Genomic DNA, 19,651 nt, shown 5'->3' on the forward strand with positions numbered 1-19,651 from the left:
TAGCAGCAGTTCAATATGACGTCCAATATACCAACGCAATACGGGTGGTTCTAGGTATTTGTTGGCAGTATTCAATAATAAAGGCACTCCTCACATAGCTTCTTTAAGGCTTTTCCCAAACCCCCAAGTACTGACAATAATTGTATAGCATTGATAGGTGCATCAGTGACCTTTCCTCACAAAAGACCCAGTGATAAAATTTTAATGACTCCCTTCAAGGAGCTCTCGTCCCCTCCACCTAGACTCTGCAAACACTCCACGTCCAGGCGTCCCGCTACGTCAGCATGCGCGCAGCTGCAGCTCACGTCTGATCAAAGAGCGTACTTAGTGACCGGGAGTCAGACGGCTGCTCGCCCGCTGCACACGTCGGTGGCGTTCCACCGGCCAACACTTCACTGAACTACACCTGTAGTCCCGCTGTCAGCACACAGAGCCGCGGAGCTGACTGCAGACGGCACACGGCGGGAACACAGTCCGTCTGTACCGCCCTGCGGCCTGAGAGACCCCGGCCGGGACAAGCGGGTGTACTGTACATGTACAGGTGAGCACTCGGTCCTGTTGACTGTGACGGAGTGTTTGATCGATAAGTGACTCCTGTAGGAGTTTAAGTCAGGTGTGCCACTCTTTACCACAAGGAAGTAAGCTACGAATAGAGACTACATTTTTACGCACTAAAGGCGAAAGTATAGGTATGATTAGTTTTGTTTCCAAAATGAACATGTAATGCAGAAATGTCCGAGGAGACTTTACAAACGACAATATTTCTCCGAGAATTGTACTTGAAAAGTAGGGCGTACAAACAAGCATTCGCTGTTGGAAGCGCAAATTTAAAGATTTGCCAAGTACACTAATCATTTTATGGCGTCCTTTTCGTTAGGTCCATTTAACTAAGGTGTGGTCAATTTGACCCTTGGTTTTCTGATGAGGTACTCAGGGCTAAATATGTTTGTTAAATCTCCTGTGGTCATTAGATACGGCAGTATCAGGTTAGCGATCCCAGCACGCTTCATTATCTAAATCCCAAAGTCATCAGTGGAGCTTAGGTTATTATATCAGCTCCAGTGTGGATGTGTGAAATCCTCGCCAAACCAATTAATTTGTGGTGGTTGCCAGGACCGGCCATGAGGGGTCAGACCTGTCCTAGATATCCACCCACACATCCTGGGTCGTGACGCGTCTTACGGCACAAATAAAGGCAGCCTCGTTACCCCCAGCATTGTGTTCGCCAGGAAACCACTTTTATCTGGGCGATCACAGAAGTATCTAGGGGTCTACTGTCTTCAGAAAAGTGCAGAACGCCTTCTAGTCATTAAGGTTTTTGAAAATGACATTTCTGTGTTGTTCTGTTTTGTGTTGTGTTGTGTTGTGTTGTGTTGACGATACTGGGCGCTATCAAAGAATAGTTCAGATGAAGGCGATGATAAATTTGACCCTGGTTACATCAATCATGATGCCGAAGAAAATGGTTGAAAACTATGTTATTACACAAACTAGCAACTATGCACCAGATTCTAATGTTTTACCTCACGACAATAAAAGTAAGCATGCGCGGTAACTTCATTATACTAAAGAATGATCATAGCCATTCAGTTCTGTTTCCTTCTGAGGTCTATGGGAGAAAGAACCTGAACTTGTGGAACGGCATGTAGATTACTGTATAGACCTTATATAGTCTACTGAACGTCATCCCCACCGATACTTGTCTGGATGCCCATGTCTCAGCGTCGTCACAGCTCACTGAGAATTCGTACCTGGAAAATTGTGTGCCCGGCCGAGTAGTTCCGGTTGCGCATAGCAAATCAGTGAAAGACTCTACCTGCATGTGGCGGGCACTTTGTAAACTTGGCATTCCTCACGTAGTTCCCTGGAGAATAGACTTATTGTTGACTAAGAATATTTGATTTGCAATCTTTGGGGGTAACGCCCCAGGCGATTTTGTAAGATGAGACGCGAGAGAAAGTTTCCAGTCTTCCGTGAACATGTAAATATTTAATTGGATAAAACAACAAGAAACCTGAGGAGGCCGTCGAAAAGACGACTAAGAACTTGAACCTGCCTAGACTTATTCCTTTCTCTTTCTATACTGAAATTTTTACGAGACTAAGTTCAGAAAATCCTCGATTCGTACTTATCTACTTTTTAGTATCACTTGTTGCCCAGAACGTTATGGTTGACACACACCCCCCCCTCCCACTTAAATTTCCGTGCCTCGACTGTGAGCTTAGGGTTAGACCTGGGGAGATGTAAACTGACGTCATAACACTGATTGTTGCTGGACGGAGACGTGTAAGGGCCGCGGTACAGAACGCAGGGGGTGGGGACAACCGTACATAATCTCTAACACTTCACATGGGAGTCACAACAAGGTCTCACAGTTTGTGTGCCGGTCCCGATTTCGGAGCTCTGTCAGGAACAACCAGGACTACAGTTCCCACAGGTATGTTACTCGCTAATGCCCTGACAATGTCCGTGGTAGGATGGATATGCAGCTCTTATGTGCCTCACTAGTGTATCAGGCTTGTGATATTCAAGACTTTATGGAGTAGCAGTCGCGACCATTTTCAAGGAAATGAACGGGGTAGGTAGAAAATAAAAGCTTGTAGGTGAATATATTTCCTCTAAATACTTCCGCCACGTTGGTTATGAGAGATATATACCAGGCCATAGTCATTGTAAAGCGTAATGAAGGAAATATACAAAAGGAAGAAGAAGTCGTTGAAGAGGAAGGAGGAGTTTTATCCACAGATAAACAGGCCTGTGCGGTTTTCACCTTCAGTGGTGTCTGTGCAGGAAGAGTGATACATATGACAGGAGAGGGTGGGGTGCCTTCAATCTACCAAGTACCTTTCTCCTAGGACTAGGTTCGTCGACGTTTGAGTTTTTTAAACATTATACCAAGGGGGACTGAAATATGATGCAGGGACAAATTCACGTCCAGCGCACGTATATATCAACATTTTAAATAGTTTCCACATGTGGGGAATGTTCACAGTACACATTAATGACGACCTATGGTACTGAGTGTTTGGTGACAAAACCCTATCCATGTACTTACGACAAATTTTAGATTGTAGAGGAAAGCTATCCGTTGTGATATACAGCAGGGTTGTTTCTTGTAGTCACAAAGCATGTGGGATTTTCATTAAATTTCCCACATCTTACTTTGATCGTGGGGGTCTCTATAATGACGACTCATAAATCAACACCTACGAATCTCATAAATTAATTCATTAATTAGCGATATGGTAAAATACTAATAGCACAACAAGAAACGCGCCGCTCTCGTGCAATGTTGCTATAGTGTAACACTGTTCATGTCGTTGGGAGCAACTGTAACTTTAACCCGAATTGCCAGGGGATGTGTAAGCGTGGAATAATTCCTTCAGGGCAACGGGTGGTTTCTAGGAGAGCTGCAAATGTTGAACAATGAGATGCTTGGATACGATGTAGACCTACCGAAATGTTCAACAAACCTTGTCATGCAGAATGGTTGAAAAGATACAGAACGTGGGTAGAACTTTTTATAGCGATATATGTGCTGTTTCGCAACTACCTGAATCCAATTTAGCTGAAAGATTTGCACTATCTGAAAACAAGTACGGGGGAATTTTATAACGTCACAGAAGGGAAGTCAACGGAACATATCTGAGCACCCTTGTAGTGATGCGGTAATTTGTTTACTAGTAATTAGTCCTTCGATCTGTTTGTCTGTCGATCGATTTGACCCATGGATAGCTGTAGATGTGGAGCTAATCAAAGATCCAAATACGTTTCCATTGATTCCAAATATCTTCCTATTCTATACAATCACATATACGGCTTCAACACAGATACAAAATTATTAGGATGTTATTGCTTTTACATTAAATCCCAATAAGTTCCCCTTCAAGCTCCCTTAATGATTAATCTCTTGAAATTACGACTGAAGATAACATCAAGAACGTCAATCAAACGACTATGAACCGTCAACAACAATTGCCCCATATTGTCTGCTGTCATGTTCTCGACGCTACCTATCAGATTATATGTCGTAAACCTGTCATGTTAGCCGAGACGGCGAGAAATTACGATTTGTAGGCGTGTGTACATGAACGCTGGCACGAACCTTCACACGCAGATATACGGAACGTTAACAGTCGGTAAATGTTACGAGGGCCGACTGGGCATTGCCTGGCCGATTGGATAGTGTCTTGGCCCAGAGAGATCTGCTTGAAGAATAGTTACGACGTCCTCCCAGCACCTGCTTTGAGATTACATGCCACAACGCCAGCTGACGCTCTGTGGCAATGGTTTTGACACAAAACACCACACTTTTTCTTCTGCACACCCTAACCGAAATTCTCCGACCTATCCAAAAGTCATCTGGGGACACTGCTTACAAGTCCAATATTCACTCATCCTTGTCAATGTCGGAATGATGTGTAAATCGATAACGTATTGTTGTCAGTTGGCACACTTGTCATGGGTGAAGAGCACGCGTGTCCTGACATGCACATAAGCAATTAGCAAGGACATAGCCTAAAGCTTTAATAGAATCGATCATGGCTCCCTCCTCACTGATTATCATTGCAGTCAGAGCGCTGTAAACATGCAATTCGTCATGTTCAAGCACAAATTTCGCATCTATCCCATTCTCTACACTTCTGATTTAGAATGTCTAGTGTGCTATTGGGTATTTTTCTTTGTACGTTTTGATGAGAGTTGGAATTACTTTGCGTTATTCCATAAAAGATGACCTAGAAATGTTCAGAACGTGTGAAAGACTACTACAAAGACTACTACATGTATACCGATACTACAGAGGGTAACACCTTCTAGTGTCGTCGATCTGCCTTTGAATGGATGTTTTGCCACTTTTGGTGACATAAGATATGGCAACAATAGGTGAATTGGGAATCGTCCCAAATGACTCTGCTGTTCAAATTGTTGCGTGTAATTGCCCAGAATTAACAGAGTCAATGTCCTGTAGGTCAGGCGTTAACCTTTTCGGAGCGTGACATGTTGCCAATACAGTATTTCAAGAGGTTTCAAAATACCATCATACAGTAATATGTAGATCATGTAGATTCCTTTGGAGTTTCCTTCTACGTTATTGTACATCATTAGAGATGCTTAGGGGCATTAGATACACCTCTGATGAAATAGAATGCGATTTGAACAATATTGACAAGACAAGAACGTAATTGGAAATAGCGTTTCATAAGCGAAGACAACTTCGTAGCATTTTTATTTCCTACAGTCCTCTCTAGAAACATTCCCAGTGAAGTCTCGCGTGACAAACTAAATCTCGCGACTCACACGGACTATTATGTGTTGAGCTGCAGCTGATTGATATATGTGTATGAACACAGCATATATCTCCACCTGAAAAGACAGCGGAAATTGTGAGAAGCTGGCCTCTAAAAGGCTTTACAATTTGGTCAAAGACAGATTTAATCTCTGTGGGCCCATTAGTTCAAAAAGAAAAGATGGTGGTACGTTAGACAATTACAGCACCTGCTGTAAACGTTCACACAGCGAACAGTAGCAGTAACTTCATTTCACCCACTTTCCAGCGGTCTAGGAAACCTCATTACAGGCCGGTCGTGTTTAATATAAGCTTTACAAATGTTTACTTTGCACGGCTCTCACAGAGACCATGTCCATTGAGAAAGAAATACTCTTTCGTTTTCTGGATGCACCATTGTTCCTTGAGATTATCGGTCCCCCTGCCCTTGGAAACGGAACAACATTTACCACGACTGTGCAAAAGGTGAGTCCGGACTCGGCTAAACGTAATCAGGCTTTTCACTAATCTTGTATGAAGTGGCATGCCGACAGACGTGGGGCAGTAATGTACGTGTTGTCCGGAGTCACCCATGCACGCGCTCACCTGTTGGCCAGTTCGGAGGGTACGTGGGATAATATTTAGAACGGTCACTGAGGACTGACCAGGGGTGGGCGGGCGGAACATCGTTCCAACAGTTCGTCATCACCAAGGAGATCCCTACTAACTAACGTTGTTACAATACTTACACTGGTCGTACGCAGGCTAAGAGATACAGGTCATGTCAGGATAGAGTCAGGGATAGTTTTGAAAGTCGTGTGTGAGAAGACATAGTGTTCTAAAGACACTCTAACACGGATGGACTGAGACTTGACAAACGACAATGTGCTTCCAAAGGTTACAGTTGAACCCGCCAGACAGCTGTACGTGCCTGCCCTAGTTGTTGTATGTTCCAGTCTTGATGGGGACGATGAAGGAGAAATTATCCTACAGAAGGATCGAAGTTGTCACCATAGAAACTACAGGTTGTCCCTAGGAACGACACCCGACACCTGACTCCTCGTAGGCCGCGTAATTGAGGCATATTATAGTCAACAATTGACGGGAAATTAAATTTGCTCACCATTCAAAGTTCATGTCAAAGCACTGATACGTCTGCATTGGTATTGGAGGGGATCGTCTAGCACGACGGCGTTTTGCGCTAAACAAAAATACTTAGGTTGGAAGCAACTCTTTCCAGTGATTTAGAATTTGATCAGTTGAACGAAAAACAAAGCCAAGGCTCTTAATGGTCTCGATCTAGACGATTTGCGTACAACAAATTGCATTCTTTTCACCTACGATTAGTTGTTGATGAAGTCGTGACATACTTTTTTACCCGGCGCCAGGTTTCATTAGCGCACACGCAATGGGCATTTGCATATCCTTATGGCCTAGTTTTTTTATGACAATTACCATTCAAAGTGTAGAGTTTGCGGAGCGGGACGTATGGTTTGTTGCCGGCCACTGCTTTGTTGTGACACCCTGGTAATTCTATTATAGTTGACACTGTGTACAACTGAGTTTTCATCATCTACTTACTCTACTTACTTCACTTGATGCTGAATTTTCAACTTGATACTTAAGATCCTTGCACGCATGCGACAAATGAATTAACTCCACTTGGGAGGTGCTATTCTATATTCGTTAAGTTGACGTTACAGTCACCGTCCTAGAGGGTCTGTAGGATAACCATTGACCAGATATAGTGGCCTTTCAATCAGCCTGAGTTAAGAACGGTCTATAAGGAAATAATATTAGCATCCCGGAGACAGGACCTGACGCCATCTTGGTTACCTTGGTGTCTCCTTACGTACGTACCATGCTGAACTGTCCCTATCAGTTTGATCTCATCATTTGTCTTCTTGTCCGCAGCTTGTAGCGGTTGGCGGGAAAACAGAGAAGACTCTGCTGTCTACACCGGGGTTTGAGCTACAGGGTCGCTCCTAGCCGGGTCTGAACGGCGACTTCACCGGCTCACACACACACACCACGGGCGGGCAGAGGACCTGACGTGTTCAGGATGTCGCACGGCTTCTTACCTGCCATCCAAGTGAACGGACAGACAGGTCTACCTCCGTCACCGCCACACAAACGGCAAAACCTCAGCACAGAGTCGCCGACTGCAGCGACAGCGGGTTCGCCGGGGTCTACAACAGGCGCCGCCCAGTCACGACCGACCGCCAGGCTGCCGGGGATAACCAGGAAGGATTCTGACTTTGTCAGCGGTGGGAAGGGTCCAGAGATGGAAACACAAACAGACAAGACAAAGCAAGTCAGGAAGAAGAGTCGAAGTCCTCGTCGGAGAAAGAAGATGAACAGCTGGCACAGTTGGCCGGATGTGGACTCACCAGATAGAATGTTCCCGGATATCATGTGTATGGATTCAAAAGAAGGTAGGGGCGTATCTCAAGTGCCCGGCGATATGAAGCACGGCAAACAGACAAAACTGCCTCAGCTTACGGTTAACAACACACACGCGGACAGTATAAAGTCACCCCCTGTAAACAAGAAAGCGAAAAAAGACAAGCATAATAGTGACAGTAATGACAACAGGTTGCAGCCACCGCGTTCAGAAAACACAAACCACGGTGTGATCCTGCCGCCGCTGGGGCATGGTACAAACTGGAAAACATTCCAAAGAACAGGAGAGGACAATACAACAAGATGTAAGAGCGTGGACTCGGAGGTCGGGTCGGCGAGCGAGGAGACGGACTCCAGAATGAGCTCCCCGGAGCTGGACCTGAAGTGCACCTCTTGGCTGGAAGGCCTCCGCAGAGCACAGTCAGACGACCTGCTACTGCTGAAACAGTCCACACAGATGAAATAGACTTTCTCAAACAGTCTAGATGTGGAGTCTGGAACTCTCAGTCTAGTCAATGGATGTAACATGTGTGAGTGCAAATTTATCAGTATTTCTGCAATATGGATTTAATCCTCGAAGGAAGACCGAGACTGGTCGGTCACCGCTGTCACAGAATAACAGACACGACCATTGTGTCCAGTCGCCTGCAATTATGTTCTAAGTTCACTATATATGCTAATAAGTTGCAAATACATAACCATTGTCGTTCCGTTCATCACTTGAACTCAGTGAACACATAGGCTTACTTGAAAGTTTTCAATATTTCAGTACAGTTTCGAGTTAGAGATCTTCACGTGTAAAGAAACGTGACTGCTACCTTATTGTGTTTATGATTTATTGACAGCGATGCATACAATACATGACACGTTATTAATATATCTAGAGTTATATAGGCCGTCGCGGTATCCATGCGACCGGTTGTGAGCAGTCAACAGGATCATGATTTGACGATCATTCACGTGCATGTTCTGTTTTCCACCCGATCGTGAGCGTAGCTGTCAGAAAACCCAATGAAGCATGTTTCGACGAAATGAAACCGTACGATAGAACTGGCTATCCACTGGAACACAGAGGCCCTCATACATACGTACGGTATTGGCGTGTTGAAACTATTTGTGCTGTTCAATAATGTTACTTCACTTAATGAATCTTTGTTATATATATACTACTCCTCGTTACGTATGTGAATTATATGTTCCGTATAATACAATCCATGTGAGAACAAAGCAGGCCGTATGACGGTTTGTACTGTAATGAGTCGTTTTTCCCGCTGTCATCACGTGGCGGCGGGCTAATTTGACGCTATTATCTGTGGCGTGACAATAGGCTCATCAGCCTCCCTAATCTCCTATTCAGGGCAGGTAGTGAATAGATGTATGCTGGGAGTAATCACCCAAGGGATGGGGAAATGGTTACAGACTGGCCAATTTGATACTGTCTTACCCCCACCAAAAGATCTGCTTGGAGATTATGCTGGGAGAGCATCTCTCAGAGCTGTGTCCGGATCCGCGAAGCTAATTTCCGTCTCCTGTACAGTCGTTGCCAACGGTCGATGCCATATCGCAGAATTCGATCGGCAAGCTTTAGAACCCTCCACCAACACGATGATGTTTCGTGGCCCAAAGGATTAGGCTTTTGACCCCGGGTTCGAATCCAAGTTTGAGCTCTGTCTTTTTTCCTTACTATTTTTCACGGTGCCGTTGTACATTTGCAATTGAAATGTTACCTTTTTTCGTTTTAAATGATTTTGCCCCTCAAAAAAGTTATGATACTCTCGAGCTCGGATATTGCATCTACCATTTAGCAATACGGCACCGACCGTTTACGAGACGGAAACAAGCGTCTCCAATAGCGGCGTGATCGCATTTTCTATGTGATCCGTGAAGAATTCCTAATAAGGTGTCAGGGCTGTTTGGATGAAAAAAAACGTTCCGATAGCTAATCGTGATTTAAGCAGGATTGAAAAGTGTGGTCTAAATATGGCAACAAAGTATTCTCCCTACGGGCTCCCGGCTTTCCGGCATTAAGACTAATATGTGTTGCTAAATTGGAGGGTTAAGAGAAGAGACAATTACTGTCATCCTCTACAGATTGTGTAGCTGCGTTCATCCTCTACAGAATCTGTGTACATCACATCAGGAACAATGGCGAGAGGCTTCCTAGTCTTTATGACGGACTCGAGCAGCGAGAACTTATGAAACAGTAACTGCAGTGGTATATTCTGACACTGCACTGACACTGGCGACATGGTGTCTCCACAAGTATAAGTGTTGGCCCCACCGGGTCCTGATCCCAGAGGTGTTGTCCCTAACACTGTTCTTTGTGACCACAGCCGACATCGTACTGAGGTTTTCTAAGCATGTCAGGAAGTAAGCTAGACGTTTTTAGTTTCCTGACATGGTTTTGTTATCATATAAAACAACCTGTTCAATAGGACACAATGATATGATACCGCAGACAGAGAATCGCCTTCGTCATTGAGAAAACTACTTCCCTTTCAAGAAAACGAATTGACACCGGGGCTCTCCTACTGTAATGTGATTGCAATAGCATTTTCAATGCCTTTGTGATTGGAGGACAAGGAAGCTAAGAGGGCTATTTAGAGAAAAACGGGGATACAAAAACGCCAGAAAGTATTATTGAGGATACGAAAATGATCATGATATAATAGAGAGGGGTATTTGTTCCTGAACCTACATACATCAACTTTTTTCGACTATTCATTTCATTGGAAAAATTGGGGGCATACGCTGCCTTGGAGGGTTCAGGATATGAAGGAAACGCGTCATCATAGGGTAGGCGGGCTCAAGTACCATGTTATACCGACAGAGGTCGCTCTTGCCATGTAATGCTGGTGCTGCCCGAACTGTCATCAACATTTAGATGAGCATTGCGAATTTAGTGATACATGGTCAGTAATGCATACAAAAAGTAGCAAAAGTAGCGTGATCAACTCACGGTTCTAGAAATTATCCCACTGATGTAGTCTGCTAGGTTCTAATTTCAAACACTAACTGATATGGGTTGGTTGGTTGTTTGACCTCCATGGTTTGAATAACTCTGTTGTCTTGTGGGGTTTCTCCCTAACTATACAATACAGGCGCTTGTTAGCCTCTACCAGGCTGGAAAGAAGCGTATGGAAAGCGGCGCCTGAAAAGATTAGAAATTGGCCAAATAGAGAGATAACATACCAGGGAGTTGGTCCGTCGGAGAGTACAGTTTGCCGCGAGCGCCTCCCTAAGCCTAGTAGAATCGAGGAGCTTGTAAACGGCGTTCAGGCATCATTGAAACATTTCTTCCACAAACAGTATGTTTTTCAGATATCTAAATGTACGTTTCCACCACACATTTATTTCTACCGTTGGACAGATATTGATTTCAGTCGGCAAAACTGGTAACTTATCCGGTGGGGTCGTACCTTGTCCTCATCGCACCGTTCTGAAGCGCCATCTACTAAAAGTTACAAAAACTGCAAACCACTTGCTGCACTACAACATAGACGCTATTCTGGGTTTTATGTGTATTGTTTATCGTCTTTCATTAAAACAGAAACACATGAATTAACTAACAAATGACTCACAAAAAATCACATAAATCAAATCAGCTGTATCACCTTTATTCTTTCGTAAATCTGCATCTGGTTCTATAGAACAAAATGTATTTTCTTTGTGAGGCATCACCAATCTTGTAATATTTACTGCGTTAACTGTTCCAACTTATGTGCTCTCCTTAAGTTCGTCATATGCATATATAACAGGCCTCCACTGACTGATTCACTCACTCACTCACTCACTCACTCACTCACTCACTCACTCACTCACTCACTCACTCACACTCACTCACTCACTCACTCACTCACTCACTCACTCACTCACTCACTCACTCACTCTTGCGATCTCTGTTTAATTCCTTGTGAGTCGTTCTCAACATTTCCTTTGGTCACTCCCAGTTTTCCCAGTTTGTCCGAGCAGAGAGCGGGTATTTTCCACTGGTCACTGATAAAAGTGTCACTCTGATGTGTTGTCATTGATAGATGTGGTTGATAAAGTTGTGTACCTCCGAGTTAATGATTGCCTCCAGAGCAGGGTTTGAGTGACAGCTCCTACTCGGCATTACACAAGGCATCTTTTACGTACCGAGGAAGACTTCTTTACGAAACCGCGAGGAAAAAACAGGAAGATGGGGACACAAAAGAGGGAAAAACAACCACGGCTATCCCACTATACCTCGATATGTACGTGACAGGGGCTGTAGTGAGTTCTTAATGGACCCTTAATGTGAGAAGAAACTAGGATGGATAATGGAAAGACTCCCGAGAAATGCAAGATACAGAAAATGGCAAAAGTGAACTTCAAGTGCCACGCATTGTTTCTAATTACCCCCGGTAAAAGGAATGCAGGGGTACAGGGGTACCTCTAGAAAGATTTATTGTCGGATTAAATATCAGGAACACTATGAACAATTTGGAGCAGGTACAAGAAACCAAGAGTAGGTCACTGCGAAAAACATATTTGGTTACAAATAAATTCTATTTCAACCTGGTTCGACCCTCTACCCTCGTGGGGAAACGATACAATATGATACAACGCCGTGCAATACAGTCATGAACGGTACCCAACACATTGGAACAGACCTTTGACCCTTGTCGTAGGGACACGTACATATTCACCAGCACGGCCAGGTCCTTCAAAACTCGCACAATCTGAGGACAGGAATAGCTCAGTAAATTGTCCGGGGTGGGGGACGGGCCTGCGTCAGATCCGTCCAGGAAAAGTTCCTGACGCAAGGTCACAGACGAACTCCGGATACAGACAGATACATTTTGGTAAATGACGTATGTATTGATGTATATATTGATAACAGAGGGTTATTCCGTCACTCCCGGAAAAAATCTATTCCAAATTTGTCCACATATCTGCCGAGAATAGACATGGCAAGGCTGAGCATGTTTTATGTCGTTCTACAGGTAATATTCCGTCAAAAGGTAGCAACAGGTTAGAGATATCGATAGCTTTTGCTGCCAGCGTCATTTCATGTAGAACGCTAATATTGTATGGACACTCTCAGTCTGGAAACCCTTTGAACAATCCTTTATACGATCCTAACATGTTAAATTTTATCTCCCCATCTGACATCATTAAAGACCACTAATTCGGTGTAATTTAAATCGGTTTTCTCACTAAACACATTTAGAAGGAATGGCAGATGTGTGCAGATTCGTTAGCGCTGTGTTTATTTCCTGCCAATTAACGAGCCGTCGGTCCGTCCGTTTGCTCAGGTTCTGGAGTCCGTCCTGCCCGCCAGGCCAGCTGACTGTTCCCGCTTTCACAACTCCCGTCAAACACAGACTAATAGGCAAGGACAGGCTCACGTTTCGCCATCATTGAATATTGAAGAATGCCAATTTAAATAACACCTATTAGCGAAGAATTCACTCGTATTCAGTTTCCATGGTGACCACACGTCCCAGCTGTATTGTGGCCTGCCGGCGCTCGTGAGAGAAGACTGCCTGCTTCATGCTCCACAGTTCTGGCACTGCAAGGGTTTAGAACTTATCTGGGATTTTACAATAGTAAGCGAGACATATTTCACAACAGTCAGCTGATGTTTCATTTATAATGAATATTAAAAGTCTAAAAAGCTTACATTTATTCCGCCCATTGATTTTCAGTCACAAGGAAAAGTAATTATGTTATTTGTATCTACATTCAGTAAGTTTACGTGACAAGAGCTACACATGTACAGTTTCATATAGACGTCGGACTTCCAATGTCGATAAGGCAGGCCCTTGTCCGCACAGACGCGGTCTCTCCAAACTATAACAAGTAGCGTGTGGTGTTCAGGAAAAAAAGCACCGATAAGAAGGAGAGGAAGGAGAAGTGTTTAAGCAGCAGTATCTTGACTTGCGTCTTGGACAAGTCGTAAACAGGCACGCCTCTCTGCCCGCCCGCCGGCGAGCTGAACACACATCTCTACAGTCCTCAAGAGTGGAGGGGCACTGGGGTAGAAATTCCCACCAAACAAGCACTTCTGTCGCAGGGCCAATACTCCATGTTGTGCACGTATCGGGAAAAAAGAGTTAGTCACTGCCGACTTTTACCCAATATCCCTACTTTTGCTGATGGAGAGGTGGATTTTGAAGGAAAATCCGTGCGATTTTAGGAAAGATTATAATTTCAATCTCGGCATCACTGTGTCAGGTGGAAAGGGCACGTAGTCGTAACGTGGGGGTAACTAAGAAAGGGATTTCCTAGTTTGGCTGCGTTGCCGGGTTAACGTGGCGCACGCTAGTGTCTAGGTAAAGCTGATAATGCAGCTCGGGGATTTTTTTCGCGCTAGTCGTAAATCACAACGCCTGCCCCATGGCGCTGGAGTGGGGGAGGTTGTGCGCGAATTATCGGCGATTAGGGGGTACTTTGGGAAGAGCGAGAGGGGGTAAAGTTGTCGCTCACGCGGGCTTAAAGCGTCCTTCCCAGGCGGGGCCGTGCTTCGGTCGTAATGCAGTAAGGATTGTCGGGCTGAACGGCAGGATACGGGAGACGCCAGGCAAGATTAGGATGATTGCTGCTGTTCATTTCACATGATGGATACACGTCAACTTTACTGTGGATACTAACTTTCAGGTGGAAGGTTGTACAAAACTGTTTTCCACAGAAATATGACGCAAATGTAGCACTGCCCCGTCCTTGGTAAGACTAACGCAGATGTGGACACAGCTGGTAGGGTAGTCTGTGGCAGAACACGTTCTCTTCAGGACAAAGACTGCCCGATGTTGATGCCTTTGTTGAGAAACATACGCTCTGTGTGTAGTGACGTTTGATTTCCTACAATTTGAGTTTGTGATAGACAAAACAGTTACCAATTCATAATTATTATGAAATAAGTTGACTCCATTTTGCGCAGCACTACCTTTTCCAATATAATATGGTTTTCAGGTAAGCCAGGGGCGCATGTGACAGGTCTTTGTGAGCAAATTAAATAAGCCATGATATGTAGACATGCCTCTAGGTACCATTTACCGTTAAGCCAGCTCAGTGTTTTTATCGACACGCATTTACAACAATTTGTAAGGATCTCCTTTCACTCCATTTTGTTTGGGAGAATTTAATGTAGTCCTGCTGGAAATCATATACCTGTGACGCAGGGGCCTAAAACTAAGTGGATCTACTTGTCTTATCCAACAGTGATTAATATTCAAGATCAAATGTGATCAAATTATTCCTTGTTTTTCTAGAGAGAATTTGTATTGTTGTGCAGCGCCATGCCCGTTTCATTTTCCCTCAGCCAACAAACCGAACAATGCAACATGGCGGCTCCCGCCTGAAAAAGAAAATAAACGAAAACCATGGATGCATGCACGTCTGACAGTCAGACATGTGCTGCCTGGGTCGGCCAGAAAGGCAGATAGTGGAGAGAGTGACAAATTTGGTCAGAAATTATAACTGACGTTGTTCTTTTACATTCAACTGTCAGGTTACAGGCGACTTGTGGTGCATATCAGTAAAATACCCCAAACGTTTTGAACCACAAGTACTTTAACATGTTTGTTGTGGGGTAAAGAACTGACAAATATTTTTAAAGATATGGAATAACCACAGGAAAATAAAGCCACCTCAACATGGAAGCATACAAGCTGGTAACAAGATACAGAAATTGGATATGGGATTGGTTTCAATTGGTTGTCGCAAGGCACTCTGTACACCACCGTGTTATTCTTAACCATTGAGTGCATATTTTCTCAGCTCTACAGAAGTGTGCACAGGGCGATAGAATATTGTTTGCAATTTGCCCGTGTCTTTACGACCCGTACTTGGCTCAGCCTCTGTGCTTACAGTGAAAAACCCCGTGTGGACAAAACACACGGAACACTCACTCAGTGGATACAAATATACGCAGGGCTTTGCACATTTACTTAGGGGTTGGGATATCTAAGAAACACAAGAGCCCCGTACGTGTCATACTAAGTCAGCATCCCTCACTATACTTCGCACACACGACTCAAACTGTTAGCGTAAAATATACAACAAACACACTGAATTCTTGTTGATTGGGTGTATTTTTTGATTCCATTGAACTTTGTACAACATTACTTCTCGGTCTCATCGTGTCATGGATTTTTCTTTCTGTTACGTGTTTTGGGGTAGAAAATTCCCATCTCGTCAGACATAGGTGTTAATGTACAAAATAAAGACTACTGTATCGTCTACCATAGTTAACGTGCACATGTACATAATACAAATACAAAGTTCTGATGAATGAAAAATAAATTAATTTGTTTGCTCGGAAATTACAACATCATATCAAGATTAGAGTCACATTTCTCACTCGACTACAATCAAAAATCACCACCATTGGACAACAGGAATGTTACGATTCATCTTTAGCTGATTTAGGATCTAGCTAGTGTAGTAAGTGGTCATTCGACAAATTGGCACATCGTTTGGAGCTTAAAGTAAGATCTGTGCGTGCTATCATGCTATCATACCAAACTACAAAACAACAACACTACAGTAGTCTACCATTACTTGGCGCCATTTCTGGGAGCCTGTAATGCACCCGCGCTTCTTCAAAAAGCATTTGCCTCGGCCCATACACAGAGGTGATCACAAGTAGAACGGAACATGTTTACGTCGCGAACAACATCGCAATGGCACAAGAAAAGACAACTTACACTGTTAAGGAAAATAAGTGAATTCCGAGAACGGTACACAATGTTTGAGTGACCTCCGGTTAACCTGTCGCAGGCACTTCAATAAATAACAACAAATATTTACCGGCATTTGCATTTCAGTTGTGCGGAGAGTGGTGAGAAGGAATCCCAGTGTACATAAAGGCAAAGGGACGTAAATAAGTCTGTTAGAAGCTCACTGTCTGTCTCTATTTAGTACACGACGTAGGATATGGTCGATTGTCCTCGCAAGAAAGTAGACAGCTACGTGTATCTCACAGTCCTCAACAGTGCTATGGAGAGAGGTGCTGTCTGTCTGAGACTAAAAGGTAGAGTCACTGTCAGTCTCTGTCGCCACAGGGAATGTTGGCAGTATTATAGAGACGAAGGTTGGGAATGCTGGGGAACGTACCCTTGGTAATAGTCCGTCCCCATGCTGTCCATGGACATGGTCGTTTTCGGCACGCCTGTCGGGGACATGGAGTTGTAGCCTGAGTACCCCATGGCGGCGTACTCCTTCAAGTCGGGCTTGTGTTCCTGAGACATGAGGTTGGAGATGGAGAAGGGATGGGTGAAGCCGTGAGCTGCCCGCAGGTGTTCTGGACTGAAGTAGCCGCCCATAGACATGGGTAGAGAGGACTGCTGTGGGATGGGGCGTGCAGGTAGACCCTGGTGTTGTTGGGCGTGCTGCTGCATATCCTGGGGCTGGGTGGTCTGGACCGGCGGCTGCTGCTGATGTTGTTGTTGGTGTTGATGATGCTGGTGCTGCTGCTGCTCCTGTGGGTTGGGGGATGGCGTGTTGATGGGCTGGAGAGGCTGCAGGGTCGAGGCACCGTTTGTCGTTGTCGTGGGCGTGCTGGCGGCCTCTGGCGTGGTGGTCGGCGCGACGGCGGTGTTCTCCGTCCCGGGGTTGGGGGTGTCGCGTGCCGCCTGCTGCTGGGCCATCTTCATCGCTAGTTTCTTCTCGCACTTGAAGCGCTTCTGTCTCCGCAGGTAGCAGCCGTTCTCGAACATGTTGCCCGCCTCGGGGTGCAGGGTCCAGTAGCTGCCCTTGCCTGGTCGGTCGGGGGTGCGCGGCACCTTGACGAAACAGTCGTTGAAGGACAGACTGTGTCTGATGGAGTTCTGCCAGCGCTGCTGGTTCTGTCGGTAGTAGGGGAACAAGTCCATGATGAACTGGTAGATTTCTGCCAATGTCACCATCTTGTTGGGAGAACTCTGGATGGACATGGTGATGAGAGAGATGTAGGAATACGGCGGTTTGGCGTGTGTGTAGCTGCGTCTGTACGCCTTCTCACGCTCGGCTATGGCGTTTCTGTTCAAAGCCATATTGTTCATAGTCTGCATGGTGCCCATGGCATTGACGGAGCCGGCCGGGTAAGACTGCAGGCCGCCCATGCCGCCAGCTGCAGGGTAGCCCGAGCCCATGCCATTCATGGTCCCTGAGTAGGCCGAGGCGGAGTAGGCCCCGGGGTTGACGGGCCCCGTGCCCGTGTACGTCGCGTGGTTCATCCCTCCCATGCTCGACATGGTGTTCATCCCCATCGTGTTCATCGTGGTCCCTGTCGGATATCCCTTCGGTGCAGACAGCATCTCGTACACCGGCGACTTTCACACACGTGAGCGGTGGCGCAGAAAAGTCGGCTGTTCTCGCGGCCAAACTTCAATAACTTACTGGACCAACACAGGCTGTCACGCTAGGAGCATCCACCAACAACAACGTAGGCGCAAAAACTGACCAACAACTGATTTGCAAAGAAAGGTTGACCCCTTGGTAAATATCCCTGCCTGTCAATCATTAATGAAACTCCGCCTCTTTAGCCAAATAAAAACCCTGGTGACTGGATACGCCCTGCGGTTTCGAGGTTTCCCATCTCTCCTTTCCGGGATCGTGATTGGTGCAGCCAGGATGACGTAGACGATCGTATGGCAATTAATCTGGAAGTCGGGAACACCTGAGGGGAAGTTTCGCGGAACAGGCGAAAACTTTTAGACAGTCCCTGCTAAAAATGCAGCGAAAATTAAAAAGAAGCCACAACGTCATGAATATCGTGTTATGTTATCAGGACAATAAGGTTCCAGCCATGGCTTTCACTGTCTATAGTTGATAACATCGAAATTTGCCTGTAATACATTTTGCCCTCCTGAAGATACAACTGAAAAGTGTAGACTCAATCCAATTCGTCACTTTTTATTTCTACGAATTAGCCCACAAATGTTAATATGACCAAAATTTCCTGAACGATTTAGGTGGAAACATGCTGTTTATTCCGTGATAATTTCTGAGAATCTGTGCTGTAACGTCATCATTACATATATTACAAACAACTTTATCACCTCCAGGTAGGAAGAGGAAAGGAAAGCACGGTCGTCTCTGAGATAAGAAATCTGTGACGCAAGGAACACTTCCGTTTGTAAAAGTAAGGAAATGTTCTTCATTTTACACTGTACGACAGGAGACAGGGTTCATGTCTGGAAGTCGAGCACAAGAAAAAACAAGTTATTGTGAAAGGAACTAAGGTGTCGGAAAGACGTCATGCGATCGAAGTCACGGAGAAAAAAGTAACTGAGAATCGGAGTAGAGATACAAGACGTCCCTCATCGTGTTGATAACTATGTTATGTACGTGTGGTGGGCTTGTGGTTTCCATAGTTTAACTAATTATAACGGGAAATCACCCGTGAAACCGGCGCTAAAGAGGTGCGACTGAGTCCTGCTGTTTGTGGACGGCTGCGTAACCAATGTAATTAGGACATCATTTCGTCACTTTGAACTATTCACAGGAGAACATTGTTGTCCGTATATAAATCTCTGTATCAACCACGTCTGGTTCATAGTTATACTTATCTTCTGGTAAGGTGACCAAAGAGCTTACAGATAGCGGTCCACAGGTTTAATCACGCCATATACCAGATCCCGTCACGCCATGCAAAACATGAAGATCTCCCGCCCGTCTTAACTTTGCATATCTCAGCATCTATCTCCATCCGACTTAATGCGCCGACATGATATCTTTGCATAGATAAACTTAATAAATTTAATTAGTGATAGGTCCATTAACACGTCCCATTCAGCTCGTTTGGTTCCCTATCGGGTGCTAACGGTCGGGAGTTAGCCTAGATACCAAAACAAACAGCCGCCTAGAGGGCAGGACGTGCCCCGAGAACAACAGAACGCAAAAGATACAATCCAGCTGACTGTGGAATCAAATTTCCCACCAAAGAAAAGATTGGACCATTGACAGGCTTGTTGGTCTATCGAAACCAGTTCGCCTCCCAAAATGCACGATCCCTCTGTGTTCACAAGAAAAACA

At 45.0% G+C, this 19,651-nt stretch overlaps 2 protein-coding genes across 5 annotated transcripts; one reads left to right on the plus strand and one right to left on the minus strand.

Annotated features, from left to right (window-relative positions):
• Positions 1–328: 328 nt before the first annotated feature.
• On the plus strand, positions 329–9,015 carry LOC109468172. 4 transcript variants are annotated; one of them, XM_019766426.1, is made up of 2 exons: positions 329–541; positions 7,181–9,015. In XM_019766426.1, the coding sequence occupies exon 2, from the start codon at positions 7,329–7,331 to the stop codon at positions 8,133–8,135; it is 807 nt and encodes a 268-aa protein (XP_019621985.1). In that variant the 5' UTR covers positions 329–541; positions 7,181–7,328; the 3' UTR covers positions 8,136–9,015. The 4 variants fall into 4 exon arrangements, with proteins under 4 accessions (XP_019621985.1, XP_019621986.1, XP_019621987.1 ...); XM_019766427.1 differs by lacking the exon at positions 329–541 and adding an exon at positions 2,285–2,437; XM_019766428.1 differs by lacking the exon at positions 329–541 and adding an exon at positions 5,143–5,384.
• A 6,692-nt stretch (positions 9,016–15,707) lies between these two features.
• Positions 15,708–18,127, minus strand: LOC109468169 (hepatocyte nuclear factor 3-beta-like). Its single transcript, XM_019766423.1, has one exon. It carries the CDS (start codon positions 17,929–17,931, stop codon positions 16,714–16,716), a length of 1,218 nt encoding a protein of 405 aa, XP_019621982.1. The 5' UTR covers positions 17,932–18,127; the 3' UTR covers positions 15,708–16,713.
• Positions 18,128–19,651: the final 1,524 nt, after the last annotated feature.

Source organism: Branchiostoma belcheri, unplaced genomic scaffold (assembly GCF_001625305.1).
Source record: "Branchiostoma belcheri isolate BF01 breed outbred unplaced genomic scaffold, Haploidv18h27 scaffold193, whole genome shotgun sequence".
NCBI lineage: Eukaryota > Metazoa > Chordata > Leptocardii > Amphioxiformes > Branchiostomatidae > Branchiostoma > Branchiostoma belcheri.